This window comes from Schistocerca cancellata, chromosome 4, assembly GCF_023864275.1.
Source record: "Schistocerca cancellata isolate TAMUIC-IGC-003103 chromosome 4, iqSchCanc2.1, whole genome shotgun sequence".
Classification (NCBI taxonomy): Eukaryota; Metazoa; Arthropoda; class Insecta; order Orthoptera; family Acrididae; genus Schistocerca; species Schistocerca cancellata.
Window position 1 is genome coordinate 44,160,424 of NC_064629.1, and position 21,638 is coordinate 44,182,061.

Sequence of the window (21,638 nt, forward strand, 5' to 3'; positions counted from 1 at the left end):
GCGCATATGGGGAACCAAAAAGCCCCATGTTGCAGTCCCATCGTCCCTGCGTCCTCAAAAAGTACTGGTCTGGGCCGCCATTTCTTCCAAAGGAATCATTGGCCCATTTTTCAGATCCGAAACGATTACTGCATCACGCTATCTGGACATTCTTCGTGAATTTGTGGCGGTACAAACTGCCTTAGACGACACTGCGAACACCTCGTGGTTTATGCAAGATGGTGTCCGGCCACATCTCACGGCAGACGTCTTTAATTTCCTGAATGAATATTTCGATGATCGTGTGATTGCTTTGGGCTATCCGAAACATACAGGAGGCGGCGTGGATTGGCCTCCCTATTCGCCAGACATGAACCCCTGTGACTTCTTTCTGTGGCGACACTTGGAAGACCAGGTGTACCGCCAGAATGCAGAAACAATTGAACAGCTGAAGCAGTACATCTCATCTGCATGTGAAGCCATTCCGCCAGACACGTTGTCAAAGGTTTCGGGTAATTTCATTCAGAGACTACGCCATATTATTGCTACGCATGGTGGATATGTGGAAAATATCGTACTATAGAGTTTCCCAGACCGCAGCGCCATCTGTTGTTGACTATTGTAACTACTGTAATTTCGAAAGTTTGTCTGCCTGAAAATGTACTGTTGTCCCAAGCATATTGCAACAAACGGTGTATTTCTATCGCTGCTCGTTTAGTTTTTATTACCGTTTCAAATATACCGGTCATTTTTGAAACACCCTGTATATTCGGCTGTCATACGAAATCGCACCCTGCACCATAAAGCCAGGTGTAGGTCCAACGCGTCTAGGTCGCGGACTGGTTTGTTGCAGGCCCTCGACTGGCCTTTTTCTAACCGACACTCGGCCGTCACTGGCACGTAAGTAGAACAAGCTTTATTAGAAAACTCAACAGACCTGCACCCTGCCCTCCCACGAGTTCTCAGACATCAGAGTAGTCGGAGATGGCAGCGCTTTGGTGTACGTGAACGCACACTGGTTCGGAGCTCTCCTTGATGTAACGATTTGTAATAGTTCGTTGTGTCAGTGTGGTGCCAACTGCTGCTCAGATTGCTGCTGCAGATGCAGTATGACGCGTCACAGCCACACGTTGAACATTACGGTCTTCCCTCTCGGTAGCCACGTGGCCGTCCAGAGCTCGGTCTTGTTGCGATAGTACATTCTCGTGACCACTCGTGCCAGTAGTCATGTAAATTTGCTACATTGCTGCTAAGTCTTTCTGCAGTGTCGCAGAAGGAACTTTCAGCTTCTTGTAGTCCTATTATACGACTTCGTTTGACTCAGTGAGGTGTTGATAATGGCGGCTTTGTAGCCTTAAAGTCATTCTTGACAAACGTCAACTCACAACGTCCAATCCCAAAGGTAACTAACACTCACAACAGTTGCAGCGCGTATTTAAAGCAAACCTGATTTGCATTTTCATAGTGGCGCTGCTAGCGTCACTTTTATACGACTGGAGCGAAATGTGAATAGACATCATATTCAGACGTAGAAACACGGGTACCAACTTTCGTTTATGTTGCACAATTCCTTCTTGGCGTTGCGATTTAGTTTCCCGTCTGCGCATGTGCAGTGATCTGGAAAAGCCTTTGTTCAAATGGTTCAAATGGCTCTGAGCACTATGGGACTTAACTTCTGAGGTCATCAGTCCCCTAGAACTTAGAACTACTTAAACCTAACTAACCTAAGGACATCACACACATCCATCCCCGAGGCAGGAATCGAACCTGCGACCGTAGTGGTCGCGCGGTTCCAGACTGTGGCGCCTAGAACCGCTCGGTCACCCCGGCCGGCGTAAAGCCTTTGTTGTTGGTGGCCTTGGCGAGTACCTGCGACGTTGCTTCATTCGTTCATGGCCTTTTCAGGCGCTCTATTCTGCACATATCTTCGACTTCCTGCTGCAACTCTTCTTTGATCTCGTCTATAGACATCTTGCCACGGTAAATGACATTAATAGCTTCTCCAGCGCCGTAAAATGTGTAAGGAAGTTGATTGCACAATCGTGTATGACGTCATTACAAACAGTACCTTGTGTTTGAGCTTTCCATGTGTTCTAACTGTAAACTTGGGCCACTACACCCTTCGATTCGTGAAGCAGAGGCGAGCCGTATAATCAACTTTTGGGAACTGTGACTTTTGCGTATTGTTATCGTATTGTTGCTCGATAGGCCTTCTTGTAAGCAGTATCATGATGTGGTGCGAATGCTGCTGCATTCAGCACTGAGCTAAGTTTTACTGTCCATGAGTTTTCAGTTAGCTCTGAATGTGCTGCCCTGCCCCGTGAACACGGATGTTCTCCCTTTGGAAGACAGGAGTGTTCACAGCAAACCCATCTTGAGGACGTAGAAGAAAGGGCAACACTGGCTCACCGAGAATGTTTGAATAAACACTCTGATTTATTTCCACGGCAACATGAATAAATGAACCCAAGTCTTGGTACGACAAACCTCTGCAAAACATCACAGAGCTAATTCCAACCTGAAGTGCACCCTCCACCTAATGCGGTCCTACACCACATTGGACCGTCAGTGCACCGAAAGGCTTAACTCACCTGAAAACTGTTTCACCCACTGAGGACGTTTTTCTCCATGTGAAGCGATGACCTATGGCTTTTGCAAAGCATCCGTTTACAAATGTCCTTTGCATGCAGTTCGCTTCGCAATGTTCGCTCTGAAACAGATTGAGATGTACGTGCATTCATCGAAGAATCTCTCTAACTTATGAAGAAAAGTGTACCTATAGCAACAAATGAAGCCATTAGTAAGTGAAAAAATTATGAAATTTCGCACGTAAAAAAATTTATTTTGTTTTCGAACTTCCTTTGCAATGAGTGTGAATCCTGAGTCCTTCCTGGTGTTGCTGACAAAGTTTTATGAATTTATTTGTAAAATTATAGACACTGGAAATTAAAATGTCCTGTGATGCCTCTCCTGCTCCAAGTCGGCCCGTTTGACGTCCTACCCCCCTAAAGATGAACTCGCGGTTAACACGAAAAATATTATGGCCCTGACAGGAGTACATTACGTCTTATGGGAAGTTTTATTGGTTAACACGAATTTCAGTTACTGCGAATTAAGAACTCTTTCTCACTTCTTAGCGTAATTAAATTTCGTTGAAACCCAAAATTCCGACATTGCAGTATTTTTAAGTCTTAATTTTTACCGAAACGAATGCAAGAAATGTAACTACAAAGCTAACTACCCATTGTTGACTCGTTACTAAAGTATTTTAGGTCGGCAGCCGCGGTTATAACCTCACCTTTCGGTACATTTAAATAAATTTAATAATGTGTATTAACATTTAGAAATGTTTCGATGCCAGATGTTCTTTTAGCTGTAGTGGATACGTTAGAATACTGAATAAATATCTTCAAACAGCAGCTCACGAAACAGGTGAAAGATGAAACAGACAGCTCTAAATGTACAGGAAAAACTTAAGATTCTACGTGAATTGGACCGTGATACAAAGAAAACAGCAATTCTCAAATCTGCTTTATCTACGATCATTAAGAATCATGTTCCGGAAAAAAATTTGGAAATTTGTGGTGAGGTCTTATGGGACCAAACTGCAGAGGTCATCGCTCCCTAAACCTACATACTACTTTTTCTAACTTAAACTAACTTACGCTATGCACAACACACACACCCATGCCCGAGGGAGTACTCGAACCTCCGACGTGGGGAGCCGCACGGACCGTGACAAGACGCCCAAGACCGTGCGGCTACCCCGCGCGGCTCATTTTCCGGAAACAAAGCTAAACGACTTCGTAACGCTAAGTATGAAGACATCGAGGCGTTACTGCTAGAATGGTTCAATCATATGGGTGCAATTAACATATCTGTAAGTAGCTCTCTGATACAGTCAAAAGCAAATGAAATTTCCAAAAATACGTACAGGCATCGAAGACTTCAGTTGTTCTGCTAGTTGTTTGCCTCGGTTCCGAAAGAAACATTCAATTTCGTCTGTAGAAATTTATGGGGAAGCGAATGAAGTTGATGAAGAAAATGCGAACATCTGGTTGCATGAATTAGACTGAGTGAGGGAAAAGTGTGTCTCGTGTGATGTGTTTAACATGACCGAGACTGGACTTTCTACAAACTTTTCCAAATCGCACCCTGGGGATAAACGGTGGTGTCACCGTGGAGCACGCAGCAAACAATGTGCAATTGTTACCCTCATATGTAATACGGACAGCACTAAGGACTTTCGTTCCTGCGTTATCGTTAAGTCCGACAAAACACGTTGTTCTGAAAACATAAATATGGACACCTTATCTTGCATCTATGCTCACTATAAGAAAGTTTGAATCGACGGCATATAGTTTCGCAAGTTGCTTCTTCGTTTCAACAGTCGAATGGTTGCCGAAAACAGACATGTTCTTCTTCCACTGGACAGATGTACTGCCCATAACGTACAGGATCTGAACCTAACCAACATAGAGGTTCAGTTTTATCCACCTAAAGTGATAAGCCGCCTTCAGCAAAGGCATCATTTCTCTCATGACGACAACTTATCGTAGCGACTGGTAAGAGATGCAGTTCGTGCTTCTGAGAACAATACTGCAACCCCGAACTGGAATCTGCTTGACACCATGAAAGCTATCGCAGCAGCCTGGAACTCCGTGTCGCCACATCATATACAGAAGTGATTTAACAGAGCCTGGAGACTCAGCAACACTGAAGATGTCCACGATTTAGACCATGTCACTTCACCTGATTAATGGACAGTTCTGCAAGACGTTGAAAACCCTGAGATTAGTTTTGAGGAATTTATCAGTGCAGGTGGTGGTATTTCCGTATGTGCGCTATGGAATCTGATGTGCCAAAAGCTGTGACAGAGGTGCAAGTAGGTTCATCAGAAGAAGGTGAGGAGGAGAATACAGATACCATTCCACCACCCTGTGAGGAGATATTTACGGCCTTGGATAATTTAAAACGACTTGCTTCAACATCCGACGTCACTGCTTGCTTTATGGACGCTATAGTTACAACTGGTTGTGAAATTATAAGACATTGTCGTTCCCGTGAACGTCAGCGAACCATGCTTGTATTTTTCCGAGAAAATAATGTAATTTGTGAGTACTTGTATTTTTACAGTCACTTTATAGTATTATAAGTCTACACTAATGTAAAGTGATTCATACTGTGGTGTATTACGCATTACTGTGTTAATATATATGCATACATGTTAAAATCACCAATTTTTTGACACGAATTGTTTATTTTCCGGTCCCTTCGGATTCGTGTTAACGAGGTTATGCTGCACGTCCCTAGTGTGAGATCACTGACTCTAACTTCTGATTTTTCCTGCCAGAATTTTTTTAAATCGATTTTAAGCGTACAAAACTAATTATTTTCCCCGAACTTTGCCAAACTAATTTCACTGGATTAGTTGTAATGTGACTGCGTTTTCTTCTTTTCTTTGGTAGGGGAGAGTGATGTACATTTCAATAATTTTCAAACTTTCCCTGTAGCCCGCTCTGTAATAGATGTTAAATATATTTTGTTATCCCACTTCGAAATGATAGCATTCACTTTATGTGTGCCGCATACTTTCTTTGAAGTTACGAAAATTATTCCGGAAAAGTAAGGCTTTTCCCAGGTACAACACGATCATATACTTAGGGGGCAAATATTCCATTCAAATGTAAATGTGTTCCGGTCGACAAAATTCTGTTGAATACTGTATTTAACAGTCTTTCGTTACATTATTACTCTACTACACACTAATAATCAGTACGTGAAGTCAAGTTAAGAAGTGTTGTCAAAACACAGTCACAAGTTAAAAACATTTTGGAATAGCAGCTATTAGCAACAAACACAAGTTTCCATTTTCAAGACAGAGAATTCGTCAAGTTGTTAAATAAACTCAGTCAGTTTTCAAATATTACGCGTTCCACGGTAGAAGACCTTCTCGCGTTTGAAGGTACAAGATGGTGGGCCACCGACGAAATATAACTTGACCATCCAAACATTGTGCAACCAGTTTAAAATATATACGAAGTGTTACTCGTTATCAAACTCTCTAAGAGAAGAATTAACAATATCGTACAACAAATAGCTTTACCGAGCGAGGTGGCACTGCGATTAGCACACTGGACTCGCATTCGAGAGGACGACGGTTCACACCCGCGTCCGGCCATCCTGATTTAGGTTTTCCGTGATATCCCTAAATGGTTTCAGGCAAATACCGGGATGGTTCGTTTGAAAGAGCACGGCCGACTTCCTCCCCCATCCTTCCGTAATCCGGTAGGACCGATGACGACGCTGTTAGGTCCCCTCCCCCCCCCCCCCCCAAACCAACCAACCAACAAATAGCTCTAATACACATAAATATGTGGAATGGATTATGCATACAAGGGATACTTCCCATCGCACCCCCTCTTATTTAATGGTAAATGGCCCAGTGGATAGCCCGTCAAAAACTGGACACAGATCAATCGTGAAAATATACAGAACTATGAAAAAAGAAGCAAAATCGAAACAGTAAACGGTCTTAGCTCGAGACGTACAAATTCGAGTTGTCAAGACGTCATGTTTATGTGGTTACGGTGTCGGACTGCGCAGGGGGAGTCCTTGTTCAAATCTCCTTTGTGCTCACTTTTCTGTATCACAAAATTATGAACTGTCCGTCCAGCCATTGACGCTGTGTTTAAATTTGTGTCTGTGTCGTGATGTAAGGTCCGTTTGCAACAGCGAGGTGCAAGGAAGGGACTTCCAGACGTACGTACCTCCTATCTGACCTACAAAAGTTCCATATACTGTATTATGACACTTGTGTTCCGTTTTGGAAGCTTTGAGCCTCGAATTAATTTGTTGTAACATACTTCATACTCATTTATTTGTTGTTTTCATTTCTGTGAGAGGTCTATGCTGCATCCCGCCCGATTTCACTATTCGTCACATTTACTTACGACGGTAATATATTCTTATCGTATGGCTCATATTCTATAACCAATGTATATTATGACAGTTACCAAGAATACAGAGGGAGAACAGAGACGTCAGTGAATGGAGGGAAACTTCATAATTTTTGAAAAAAAAAGAAGCAGGAGGGAGATTTGAATACGGATCTCCAGCTTTGTAGACCAATGATGTGACCACACAACCAAGACGCCGTGATTGTTGTGATTCGTTCGATGTTGAACACTTGAGCTTGGACCGTTCATTGTTTCTATTTTGCTTCTTTTTCAAAGTTTAGTACACCTTCTTCCTGTTTTCGTGCTCGACCTGTGTTCAGTTTTTGATTGGCTAGCTGCTGGACCATTTTACCTCTATATCTGAGGGTGGTGTATTGGGAAGTTTCCCTTGTTAGAAACGCTGCACAAAACACAACCTCATGTCTCATAAAAATGGTAACAAAGAACAGTACAAAATGCCGGAAACTGCATATGATGACTCGGAGTGTGCATTCCTAGATGCAATTCTAAAATCAGTCACTAAAGTTGAAATTCCGCCCAGGAAATATCACGTGTTTCTAGGTACATCATCCTCCAGGTACAACACGCTCCTCTACTTCATGTCTTAATCTCAGAATGTAATACTACTTGTAGATTCTACGATCTCTATATCTTAAGTCACACTTTCCTATTTGAATGGTAGCTTACTTCTATAAGGGGGCAGTCAAATGAAAACGACACATGGAGAAAAAGTAAGTAAACTGTTTATTATTTCAAAATAATCCCAATAATTTTTTATACGTTTATCCCACTGTGAGAGAAGGCAGTCAATGCCTACATGGAAAAATGTTTACGGCTACCTACGGAAACATCATTGAACCCAGGCGTGTACGTCTTCGTCTGATTTATGTGAAGTTGGTGCCCGACTTTCGGGATATATATATATATATATATATATATATATATATATATATATATATATATATATATTTGTCCCCTTGATAGGAATACTACAATTCTAGAGTTCTCGGTACAAATTTGACTACTTCTGCTGGATTTTACGAGAAAAGATTGTGATCACAATTCTTAACACGGCAGTGGTGTGGTCTGGAATTCTTACACTAGTGTAGTGGTGTGTGGGGTGTAGTACACCACACGTGTCTTTTTAAAAATATTTTGAATATTTCAACATTGAAATCAGCGGTTTAATCAAGTGTAAGTTATTACTATCTACTAATATTATTGTGCATTAATAATATACAGTTACAATAATGAAACTGAATTTATTGATTAATTACTACTCACATACGAGTTGTGAATATTGAGTCATACAATACCGACAATTTTTTATGTGCAAAGCTATTCTACTGAAATAACTGAATACATCAGATTAACAAAACAGATCTATATAATCTAGGAAAACATAAAAATTCTAAATTAGTTGACATACATTTTCTCTTATACATTACAAGGTTACCGTCAACAAAATATGCTTTGGGTGTAGAGAGTACCACAACACACTATGCAAAAACATTTTCATGACTCGTCATCTAATTTCCCCCTACTGACACAATCATCACACATTACTAAGAAATGGTCCATACATAAATATCTGTCACATTTCTTCCAAGTATACTTTGTTTTTTCGTCTTTACTCCGTGGCCATTTGCCACACGACTTTGTTTTTTTTTTAACTTTATTGAGAGGTCCTTGAGGCAAAGGTTCTTTTGAATGTCGTCCAACACTTTCAGCGAGCTCTCTAGGGATATTCACATTTTGTCTCTGATTCACTTGGCTCCTAATAAGCTGAAGAGACAAATTCTTCAAGAACTTCCGACGTATACGTTTCGTTTCTGTATTAGAAACAATAATTATTTGGACATTAATTCCTGCCACATTCATTAGAGCAAAGAAGAAGGTCAGTGGCCACCGTCTCGATACATCATATGAGGAAGAAAGTTCATCAACAACATCAACACCACATTTTATAATATTGTAGAAAGTACTGATCTCCAATTTACCAGTATCACCTGTGGAATCGTCAATGACAGCATCATAGTGCATTGTTGAAATCAGTAACGCCACGTTATTCTTTTTCAGTACATAATGAAACCAAAGTTTTGTCCTCATGAAAACCGAAAATGCTGGAATGAACTCTTCAACCTCATTCGTTTACAAATGATGGTGTAGTCTCTCTCTCGTTTTTGCGCATTGTACTAACCATTGTAATTTTATGTTCCTTTAGAAGTTTGGAGGCAAGACTGGAACTGGTGAACCAGTTATCCGTCATAACGTTCCTACCAAAATATATAATAGAGGACAGGTTTTTTCTTCGTTTACTAGTTACAGTTAGACCTAACAATATCGATGATGATGATGATGATGATGATGTTTGGTTTGTGGGGCGCTCAACTGCGTGGTTATCAGCGCCCGTACAATTACCCAGTCTTTGCTCAGTCCAATTTCGCCACGGTCCTGGATGATGATGAAATGATGAGGACAACACAAACACCCAGTCATCTCGAGGCAGGTGAAAATCCCTGACCCCGCCGGGAATCGAACCCGGGACCCCGTGCTCGCTAACAATATCAACACTATTTACAATTAGTTGTACGTACCCTCTTGGCACTTGTAGTGCGGCTACTTATTATCACACCCGAGGGCCATCGTACATCGCTTCAGCTGCGTAAGCTCGAAATAGCAGAACGCCAGGCCGCCGGAGCTACAATCTAAAGAGCGATTATTTTAATAGAAGGCAACAGCACTTAAGTGTTTTCAGCCTTAGAGTTGAAACGATAACTGCACGCAGGCAGCAGCAGCAGTTCGTGTACCGGCTTCCACATTTAAATTAAAGTCTAACACTTCTGAAATACGCTACTCGACATCGCAGATGACAGGCGTAATACACAAACTGTACGCACCTCTACATGTAACAGCCTATCTATATTTTTCATTAAATTCACCTTGTAAATGTAAATAAATTTCACGTATAATTTACTAAAACATAATTTTTTTATAATTGCCATGGCAACTACGTAATAATTGTTTTCTCAAATTTTTCTAATTATATTTAGTATGATAAATATTTTTTTTTGCAGAGCACAGATGACGACGAAGAAATAATGTCTGTAGGATCAGGTCAGGCCACGGACGGAGATAATGAAACACAGCTTAACGGGGCTGAAACGGAGTCTGAGGAAGAATCCGCAGAGGTCAGTATACACTCCAAAAAGCGAAATGACTAGGCGTTTGAATGAAAATCCTTCAAATAACATCCATAGTTGTAGAGGCTGAAAATAACATTGATTAAAAGACTTATGTCACTGAAATAATGGTTGTGTTTGGTCTTTCATCCATAAATGGTAGATATGCAGTGCCACCAAACTATGAATTAGCCATAAGTCATAAGAGGTAGCGACGTCTATTTTTTTAGATGTGCAATGACATTTTCCTCTGTGCATTAGCGTTATACACAGCCACATGAAGGCTGAGAGGCAAAACTAGCGCAATGGTTGCGAAAACTGTCTCTAAATAAATAGCATATTCGATTTGGTCGGCGAGATCAGAATATTTCCGAAATAAAACGATGTTCATGGTTAACGCAAAGTTGAACCACCTGTACGGCGCCTTAATGCAGCTATACGTCTTATAGTGTAAACATATACCTAATGAAGCGTTTCCAGACGACTGCTGTTACGTTTCTCAAACACTGAAATACATACGTCCGTCAACGATGAGACGAAAAACCAGGATTTCCGCCATAAAAACATGTACAGTCGTGGACAAAACGAGCGAGACCCCTCGCCTTTTCGTTATGCTGATCCGCACGGCTTTAAAGTCTGCTACACAGCATAACAGGCAAGGCGACGAAGTGCTACCAACATACTATGCACAGGCGTGAAATTGACAAACTATCTGAACTTTTTTAGACTTTTTTCCATAATTTGTAAGACTATATTAATGCTGATTAATGTATTAAACACAACACGTAAATATAAGACAGAAATGAAAGAAGAAACACTAATTGGTATGAACTGTACCAATAAAAATGAATTTCAACTTATCGAGAAAACATAACTGTTTTAGTAAGACAAAGAACCCCAGATCGTTACGAATTAGCAAAATATTATCCGCATTCGGCCGCGAAACGGTCTGTGTCAACGTTCAGACCAGTCATACTGGATTACTGTTGCTGACCTACCACGAAAGTGTGCAAATTTAGCAATGCGTGAAGATTCATACCGAAATTCAGTTAAAAATCATTCAGTTCCACACTTAAGTCAATTCTATTGTTGACAGAAGCGGAAAAAGTAGGCAGTAACATGTATTAAATTCTACAAAAGTGTCATATGACATCCACAGTATAGAATAAAGGTAGCGATAAAACGTATTGGGGGCTCGAGAATTTCTTAAAATTGCTTTACTGATATTCTACCTGCCTCCATCGAGATTAGAACCGAAAACAAACCAGACCTTCCTGTCACTACACAGCAGACAACCAAGGCAAACAGCCCTTTATTATTACCCCTGACATGAATAAGCCGGCAATTTCGCAATGAAAATGGCAAAATGAATTGCAGTTTCTGTTGCGTAGAGCTTTCTGGACTCAAAAACATGACTTTTCTACCTTTATGTCACCGCTTATGTGACAGTCATTCGGGATGTTTATCGAAATAACAAAATACTGTTATTAGCGAGTAAATTTAGTAGGATAATTCTGCACCACCCCAGGAAATAAACGGTATCATAGCTGCCAAACGTATTCTACACTGTTTAGAATTCTCCACTAGGCTCGCCACAGCCAGAAAATGTTCATTAGCCGCAGTGTTTCTTAAGCTAGCTAGCAATGGGAATGTTCGCACTTCTAAAACGCGGTGGCATTAATACTGGGATGTGAATTACCACATGTATAGGCAAATGTATTCTATATGCATTCTTGTAAACGTGATTTGGATCGAAAGCGTAGCTACGATTACTATGCTGATGTATCGACTGCAACTAGAACATTTCGAATAAAGAGTAGGGGGTGTTATTTATGCGACCCTCATCTTCAGTAACCGTCGTAGCTGTTTTCGTTGTTAGGATTTCGTCACCTAAACCGGTAAAAACGGAATCCTACTAGTCTCACTTTCTTGACCGTCTATCGGTCTACCCAACCCTTAAAACCCGTTTACCTCGAGAACGGGTAGACATAATAAGCGGAGATGTATCGCACTTCTTGCGGTAACCGGTCACTTGGTGGTGTAAAAAAAGTGAGCTTCTATGTCAACGCAATCTAATGTAATAATGTTGGAACCTCCCCCCCCCCCCTTTGTATGAGGACAATATACAGAGCAAAATTTAGTTGGTAACATTACACGATTACATTATGTCTGGCCGCGTATTCTCCTTGGCGTCTAACAATCGGTGTAATTAACTACAAAGAGAGTGTGTGTCCACGCTATTCGACAGAGAATGTTTAAATTTTGGGATTAGGCAATCTTCTATATATAAAGGCTGTTTTAAAACTCGACCGCAAAACTTCAGGAATGGATTCCTTATATAACAAGAAGAAAAAAAAAAGGCTATGTCAGCATGTGTCCGGAAATGCATAGTACCGAGTTTTTCGAGTATGTTTCTGTTACGCAATGCAAAAATAATGTAGATTTAGATATACAGGATGACTCCGTGATAATGGTACAAACGTTCCGGGATGGTGGACTAGGTTAATGTATCAATTTCAGGCCAGAGAGCCTGGTCCGGAAACGAGAGGAGAACATGGCAGGTTCTATAACCCAATCTCCCAGAATCTTTGCTCAATGGATGACGGGTCAAACTAAGTGAACACATATCTCACCTTATACGTAGATATTCAACCGTTTGTGAAAAAACCACGGCCAAAAATTTTCTGCGTACCTTATCTGCCTTTTAGGGAATAAACTGTTCAGCGGAAGTGGCTAACGTTGCCCTTCACACTTTTGAAACCCGTGTTCAAGACCCGATTATTATTATAACTTTTTTTTACGTTTATTTACCCATGTCCATGGAAGCTTACTACACGAATGTTTTCCAGTGCATATTGAAATAACGTTGTCCTTATTCCTCTACTAATTGTACGTCTGGTGAATGAATTTAAGATAATAAAAGAGAATAATATTTGAAATTGTTTACGGTGAAATTCCTGTGGTGCATCTTCATTCATAATTCAGTTGCAAGCGCCAGTTTTCGGAAGGGTCATCTGTTATGCCTGATTTGACCCGAAATTATTTTAAACGCGTGAAATCTTCACAAATGTTAACGACTTCCTTTCCCGTGTGAGATACGTTCGAAGAAATGTCACTGTGTCAAACATGCCTTCGCGCGATGCTCGTGGTATTTCGAGTTACTATATTTCGAATGTTTCTACGATCGGTATCTTCCAAGGAATGTACCAAATCTTTCTTAAGAATAAAATGAGAATAAAATATAAGAATTAATGTAAATATTGATATAAGAGTGAAATATAAAAATATACGAATTTAAAAAGATAGTAACTATGCACACGTATATACGATACACGTATGCCATTGTAAAACTCAGTTGTAATTTTGCATTTAATATAACATTCTTTTAACCCCTAACTTGATAAGAAAACAATCGTGTAGTAACCTTCGAAACTTTCATGTAATAACCTTCTACGGACCTCGGTCGATAAAGAGAAAATAAATAAAAATAATAAGCGGATTTCGAACAAAGGGTGCAAAAGTGGGAGCCCGCGACGCTAGCCATAGGGTCCTGTTTAGGCTGAGATATCGCTCGCTAATAAAGCATTTAAACTAGGTCGAAAACTTCGACCGTCGTTTTTTTTAGAAACTGTAGAATATGTACGGATAAGACGAGACCCGTGTTCACTTATTTTGAATCCTCTTCCACTGAGTGAAGCGTCTGGAAAATGGGGTTATTCTCTTCGTGAGTTGAAAGTTATAAGAGAAAATTGTTTTGATACCTCTGGCAGAGGACTGTTACTGCTAGTTTCCGTCGGCCTGTGTGGCCGTGCGGTTCTAGGCGCTTCAGTCTGGAACCGCGTGACCGCTACGGTCCCAGGTTCGAATCCTGCCTCGGGCATGGATGTGTGTGATGTCATTAGGTTAGTTAGGTTTAAGTAGTTCTAAGTTCCAGGGGACCGATGACCACAGATGTTAAGTCCCATAGTGCTCAGAGCCATTTCAACTGCTAGTTTCCCATGTTTTTGGAGGAGATAGTATGGGCCAAAACACGGAAAAATTGTCTAGTAAACATTGTATCTACGCCCCATAAATCAAGAGCTATGAACAGTTGTTCAAAGGAAGAGATGTGTTTCACGGTAGCAGAGATGATCAAGTGGCCACAGCTCTTAACGTATGCACTGTAGAGCTCATGTTTACTGGACTTCATTCCTTGTTTCGGTCCATATTCTCACCTCTCAAAATATGGAAATCAAAAAGCTTGCAGCAGAAAATATCCACTGTCAGTAGTGTCAGAACGATTTTTGCTTATAAATTTCTAGTCGGTCTTTTTCGGACTAGGATCCCTTGCCTCAGGTTGATATATTTATCGTTGTCCGTCATCCCTGAACGTTTGTAGCAGTATCACGGAATCATACTGTATATGTACATCTACACAATATGTGAGCGTGCACTGCGTAACAATAATATGCTCGAATAACTCGGGAACTACACATTTCTGGAACAGCGTTGACACAGCTTCTATTTCTTCTTGGTACATATGGTATCTATTCCTGAAGTTTGCCATTGAGTTTTAAAACGCCCTGTCTATCTCCGGGCATCCGCTCAGAAATAGGTTGTTTGCGAGGGTCACTTAGGTCTGACATCATTTGATTTTCAGTCTCTCTACGTTATTTGTGTCAGTTCTGCCCAATATTCGATGATTCATGTAACTGGTGTGAGGAGAATCGTCTACCAGTACTCTTTTTCTGACGAATCCACGAACGTTGTTTGCTTCTTTGGTCGCTGTTACTCTTGATATACCTAGCGCGACAAAGATATCCACAGTCTTCTTCCGTAGTGACTCATCTATGATTCACCATTTGTGCTGTAAGACACCGCTTACCAAACTCAGACCAGCTTCCTTAAGACCAATTACAAACTATAGTCGCAGAGCACACGCTGCAGATACACCCCTTTCTTAATTTCAGATTGGACGATTTATTCAAAAGAAAGAGCTTCACAATTTCAGCAAGTAAATAACACGATGGTCCACCTCTGACCCTTATGCGAGCAGTTATTCGGCTTGGCGTTGATCGATAGTGTTGTCGGACGTCTTCCTGAGGGATACGCGACAGATTCTGCGCAACTTGCGCATTGTGTCGGCAAAATGCCGATGTGGTTGGAGGGTCCTGCTCCTAAAATTCTCAATTGGGAAGAGATGCGACGACCTTGCTGGGCAAGGTAGGGTTTGACAAGCACGAACAAGAGTTTCTACAACTCTCGCGGTGTGCGGGCGGTCATTATCTTACTGAAATATAAGCCCAGGATGGCTTGCCATGAAGGGCAACAAAACATAGCGTAGAATATCGTCAACTTACCGCTGTACTGTAAGGATACCGCAGATGACAACCAAAGGCGTCCTGATGTGAAAAAAATGACATCCTAGATCATTACCCCTGGTTGTCGACATGTCGAGCGGTATAGCAGGCGACACTCAGGCTTGTATTCTACCGCTGTCTGGTGCGTCTCCAGACACGTTTTCGGCCTGTAATGTCACGGACTGGAGTAGAATTGTCTTCAGTGATGAGTCCCGCTTCGAACTGAACCATGATGAGTGACACTTGGAGCATTACGGGCAGCGCCTTCAACCGTGTCGGGATTTTGACGATATTACGCGCCAATTGGACTGAATTTGGCTCGATACCCCTCAGGAGGACATCCAACAACACCACGAATCAGTGTCAAGCCGAATGACTGCTTGAGGGCCAGAGGCAGACCAACGCGTTATTGACTTGCTCAGTTTATGAAGCTCTTTCTCTTGAATTAATAATCTAGTTCTTCTAAAATTGCAATTTTTTGCTTGTCTCTACATGTACAGTCACGCTCAAAAGTATCCGAACGACCTGAATTGCATTTCGCCTGATTCGCATGCAACCCACATAACGCAGCTGTCTAGCAGGTCCTCTAATCGCTCCTTGGTACAGTCGTTTGACTATTGAAAATGGTTCCAACAAGTCACCACTAGAAAACACTGCTCTGTATCGCAATAACTCAAGATGTAAAGTAATACTACGATACTACAAATATCAGGGAACACCTTATCGCAGGTAAGACTGTCCTTAAGGCTTGTAGGCTCACATTTATTACAATAAATGACATACCTGAAATGTTACCACTCTCATTATTACGTCAGATAGGTAATGCACGTAGTAAGTTCGTCCTATACATTATTTCCTCTTCAAAGTAACATACCGTACTTATTATTCAACACAAAATGACATTAAAAATTTAAGTTATTCACGAGCATCTAGTTGAGAATATGTATGAACTTCAAATGACACGACGAACCGTCTCGTTCTGCATATGGATTCAAACCCAGGTCATGCAGACTAAGCAAAGATTTCGTGACTGACGGAAACTAACAGTCATTCCTGATTAGGCATACAGAGAGTGATATACCTCGATTTTAGACAGTATCAATTAGCAAATACCAACGTTAAATTACATAACGCAAACATTTTTAACGGACGCGAATTCCTACCCAGCACCTATTGTCCCTGTTAACGTACTACGAGAGATGTTAAATATCGATTCTTGACAAGTAACTTATTGGAAATGCCGTGAGGTAACGCTTTGTGTTGGACAGGGATTCGCACACAGAACCTAATAAGATAGATATTGAAACACAATCAACAGTGACATATCGGATTTTCTCGGCAGTAGCTACATGTTTTAACTGAAATGACGAGACGAAACATTAATTTTTTCCTTCCCAGGACTCCAACCCGGCACCTATCGCTGTTGTATTCTAGAGAAAACGAACGTTAAATATGGGTTTGTTGCACCAGCAGCGACATGTGAGCATGTTTCAACTAGAAATAATATGACGAAGAGTTCAGTGCTGACTGGGAATAGAGCTCCACACATATCGTTGTCGACTACACACAAAGAGACGTCAGCTACCGAATTTTTCTCCACCAGCAGCTCGGAATAACATCTTGAACTTACAGTGATCTCGCAAATAGTTGTGTGTCCCACTGGGAGTCAAAAACGTCAAATATCGTTAGTGTTTACAACGAACGAAAATGCATTAAAAATCGAAATTATTATCCACCAGCAGATAGGTGTTCTCATGCTAGAGCCTGATAATACATAATGAAATCATTAGTGCGGGGCCAGGATTCGAACCCATTCACGCGCAACATGTGGAGATGTTGAGGAATCTGCAGTTTTGAACAAACAACAAATTGTAGCCGAGCTGTATCGTCACGAAGGGATAAAATTCCGCGTTAAGGGTGGTCTGAGTTGCATTCCCAGTTCAGAACCAATTTTATCGACATACAGAAGCTCAGATAAAAGATGGAATAAGTGTCCTGTGAGCCTACATAGCGTTTGTTTCGTCACTAGAAATAAATAACTAGTATAAGAAAGGTTACTGGTGATAGAGTTTCTACATGTCGCCACTCCAGACTTTATTGTGGCTCAACCTAACGTCTACTTGGTAGAGAAGGAATATCATTTTTAATGTGAATTCCAGACCACAATGCCATTATATCTTCTTCACTTGGTGTAACCAGAAGAGAATGGAATCTGTCTCTCCCTATCTAAAATCATTGACCAAAGTTGGAAGCGAACCCAGACCACAGATATATGAACCTATCATCAGCCCAACAGACCACCAAACCCTCTTCTCAGTGGCTCATTTTTTAATCCTAACGCCGTTGTACCACACTGGCTGAGAATTCTGACACACAGGCACCCTGTAACAATTTGCAGCATGTTCAGTAAATTCATTTACTTGGTTGACCGAATCACCATCAACTAGCTGCCTCGGCTACCCAGTGCATGCATTGAACTTTATTTTGTAATCACCAAAATAAAATCACGTAACTGCCACCAACAAAGACCTGCCAACAGTGTAGGATGCAGAAATTTAAATAGGAAGTGTTCCTTTCCACTTGAGCTACTGTATTGCGCTATCTGTTTGTTGAAAACGTCGTGCAGTGCAAAAGAAAAGGTATAACTGTTTGTCTCACATAAGTATTGACCTGGCGATATGCATTTCCAATGCATTTCCAATAAGTTACTTGTCAAGAAGCAACATTTAACATCTCTCGTAGTATGTTAACAGGGACTATAGATGCTGGGTAGGAATTCGCGTCCGTTAAAAATGTTTGCGTTATGTAATTTAACGTTGGTATTTGCTAATTGATACTGTCTAAAATCGAGGTATATCACTCTCTGTATGCCTAATCAGGAATGACTGTTAGTTTCCGTCAGTCACGAAATCTTTGCTTAGTCTGCATGACCTGGGTTTGAATCCATATGCAGAACGAGACGGTTCGTCGTGTCATTTGAAGTTCATACATATTCTCAACTAGATGCTCGTGAATAACATAAATTTTTAATGTCATTTTGTGTTAAATAATAAGTACGGTATGTTACTTTGAAGAGGAAATCATGAATACGACGAACTTACTACGTGCATTACCTATCTGACGTAATAATGAGAGTGGTAACATTTCAGGTATGTCATTTATTGTAATAAATGTGAGCTTACAAGCCTTAAGGACAGTCTTACCTGTGATAAGGTGTTCCCTGATATTTGTAGTATCGTAGTATTACTTAACATCTTGAGTTATTGCGATACAGAGCAGTGTTTTCTAGTGGTGACTTGTTGGAACCATTTTCAATAGTCAAACGACTGTACCAAGGAGCGATTAGAGGACCTGCTAGACAGCTGCGTTATGTGGGTTGCATGCGAATCAGGCGAAACGCAATTCAGGTCGTTCGAATACTTTTGAGCACGACTGTACATCTTTTCTGCCGATGTCAGTCCCATTCAGATAATTCCTTTTTTGTGCAACTTTTTTTCTTCTTCTCCTAAGAGATCTTCTAGATTGAGAGAGTCATTCTATCGAAACTGGTGCCAGGGACAGGGATTTCTGTCTAATTATTCTGGATATGTTGTCCGAAAATTACTTCGAGCAGATAATTAGAGAATGAACTCTTGAATGTAACAGCTTAAACCTCCTAGCAAGAAACAGACCTGAACTTATCGAATGAGTTAACGTAGAGGAAAGTGAGAGTGATCGTAAGGTTATGATAGCAACTATGACTACGGGTTTGACAAGGATCGTTTAGAAAGGTAAGAAGGAATTTTTGCTTAGCAAGAGTGACAGGACACACATCGCAGGGCATCTGAGCAGTCAGCATGAAATATTCAGTGATGAAGACGATGATGTGGAGCACACATAGGAGAAATTCAGAAGCATCGTTCGGTACGCCTTAGACAAGTATGCTGCGAGCAAGATCTTAAAGGACGGGAAAGTCCCACCGTGGTTTAATAGCCGTGTTAGATAACTATTACATAGACAAGCAGATTCAAGAACAAACAAAAGGTGAACGAATCGAAAATGAGAGAAAGGAGAGCAGTGAGAGGAGCGTTCACTGACTATGAGGATAGATTTTCTCAGTAGATGTGAATAAAAACCATAAGAGGTTTTGGTTTTCTGTAAAATCAGTAAGCGGTTAGAATTCCTCCGTTCATTCACTCAGTGACCATACAGGCACCGAAGCGGAAGGTAACGCCGAAATACTGAATACGGACTTTCTAAACTGTGTCGCTGTGGAAGATCGTAATACCACCCCTTCATTCACTCATCGTACTAACTTCGAAATGGCAGATACTCATATAACCGATCACAGAACAGAAAGACAACTACAATCACTTAGCAGTGGAAAGGCATCGGGACGAGATGAGATACCTATAAGATTCTACAACAAAGATTATGTAAAAGGAACTTTCTCGCCTTCTAACAGCAGTTTATCGTAGATCGCTTGAGCAACGAAGGGTACCTAGGCGCAGTTCATTCTCGTTTTCAAGAAGGGCCGATGGACGGACCCACATAACTATTGGACTATATCGTTGGCGCAACTGGATTCAAGACCTCCTTGAGGATAGAACTCAGCACATCACTCTTAAAGGAACAAAATTGATTGATGTAAAGGTAATTTCCGTAGTGCCCCAAGGAAATATGGTAAGGCAGTTACTGTTTACGGTATATGTAAATGATCTTGTAGAAAGCGTCGGAATCTCCTTAAGATTGTTCACGTTCACCCATGTATTTCAGGCCTTTCTCCCAATATTTTATCTCGTTTGCATACTAAATCTGCATACGAGATTCATTTACTTGATTTAGTTTCCGATTCAGTTACATTTGTCGACTTTTCTTCTGTATTGCGTGTCGTTTACGTGAGTGATTAAGGAGTAGCTTATGGCAACGTAGCTAACCGCTCCCCGTCAAGCCCCCCTCCCCCAACATTTCATTCTTGTAGTAATTTTTTTCCATTAAATCGAAACTTCTTTTCGCTGCGGCGAAAACATAAGGAGACTTCGCTTATTCTGGAAGGGATGCCGGTCATTTAGAGTGCAGGGTCTCGCGCTAGTCTGCCGCATGGTCAGTTGGACTACCTTTTGCAGGGCTTATCCTCCTGGCAAGCTTCCGCGAACGATATTTGCCAAAATGCAAAACTGGTGTTCTCAATAGCAGAACGGAAAACCATTAATGGAAGGGGTGGGAACTCTACTTTGTTGGTATACTTCGGTATTGTCCTGAGTTATCCACTTGCCAGTATGCTACTGTGTGTGGTCTCCAGACAAGCTTTCTCAAGCAAAATATGTATCCACTCGTGTGTCTGCAGATTTCCACATTTTTCCCTTCCCGTGGGAACGGTGTGCGAAGCCCAACAAAATTTCCATAATTTCCGAGGAACAAGTCTGGACGTGTGAATGAGCCACTCGTCTCCCGTTTCCGTTGACACGTATCTCATTGGGGGCAAGTTTTGACTTTGTGTTGGGAGCTAGAGAACAAACTTCCAGATCGCTGGTTGGAGGAGCACTTAGGCCCTTTCCGTGACTCACTGGAAAAGATTGTGCGGGGCACCTTTCCGAGGTCTGCAGGAAGGCTACCAAAACTTGAGAAAGGCATTTGTATTCGTATTGGAACTGGTATGGGATTTTGTACGTGATAATGCTACTCTGGACTCCGCGCTAGTACGTGTTTTCCTTGACTTCGGCCCTCTGCCAAGTCTTCGAGGTTTCATTTAGCACTTACGTGTATCCGTGGCGGTTAATCAGAAGGATGATGAGATCCGCGCTTCGCAATCTCTTCACATCGGCTCAGCCCAGCAACCATTAACAGCAGCTGCTGTTCGGCAAGCCCCGACTGGTCGTCAATGGCATTGCCGGTAAGATCGTATTTGCAATGCACGTCACCGATTTCGGGAATCGCGATTTATTGAGGGAAGACGAGTTCGTTTCTGGTTTCTATTTTTTAGTCTTACTAACTTGAACTGTGCACTTCACGCACTGGTATGCAATTTTTTCTGCAATCTAATTCTTGCTACAAAGAGGATTTCTTTCCATCTTTTGATGGTGTTGGGACTGCAACCAGCTGGAAATTAATTTTAAGTGCCTTTATCCACAAGGTACCGTTACCGGTTTCGAATCATTACAATTCATCGTCAGACGGCTTTCAAGGAAGTTTTGATGAAA

At 41.3% G+C, this 21,638-nt stretch overlaps 1 protein-coding gene across 1 annotated transcript in view; it reads left to right on the plus strand.

The window, feature by feature from the left end:
- The window catches only part of LOC126183709 (uncharacterized), a 302,729-nt gene that overhangs the window by 186,280 nt on the left and 94,811 nt on the right, over window positions 1-21,638 (plus strand). The window contains exon 3 of the mRNA XM_049925896.1: window positions 10,016-10,129. Coding sequence (XP_049781853.1) covers window positions 10,016-10,129 — 114 coding nt within the window. The remainder of the gene's footprint in view (window positions 1-10,015; window positions 10,130-21,638) is intronic.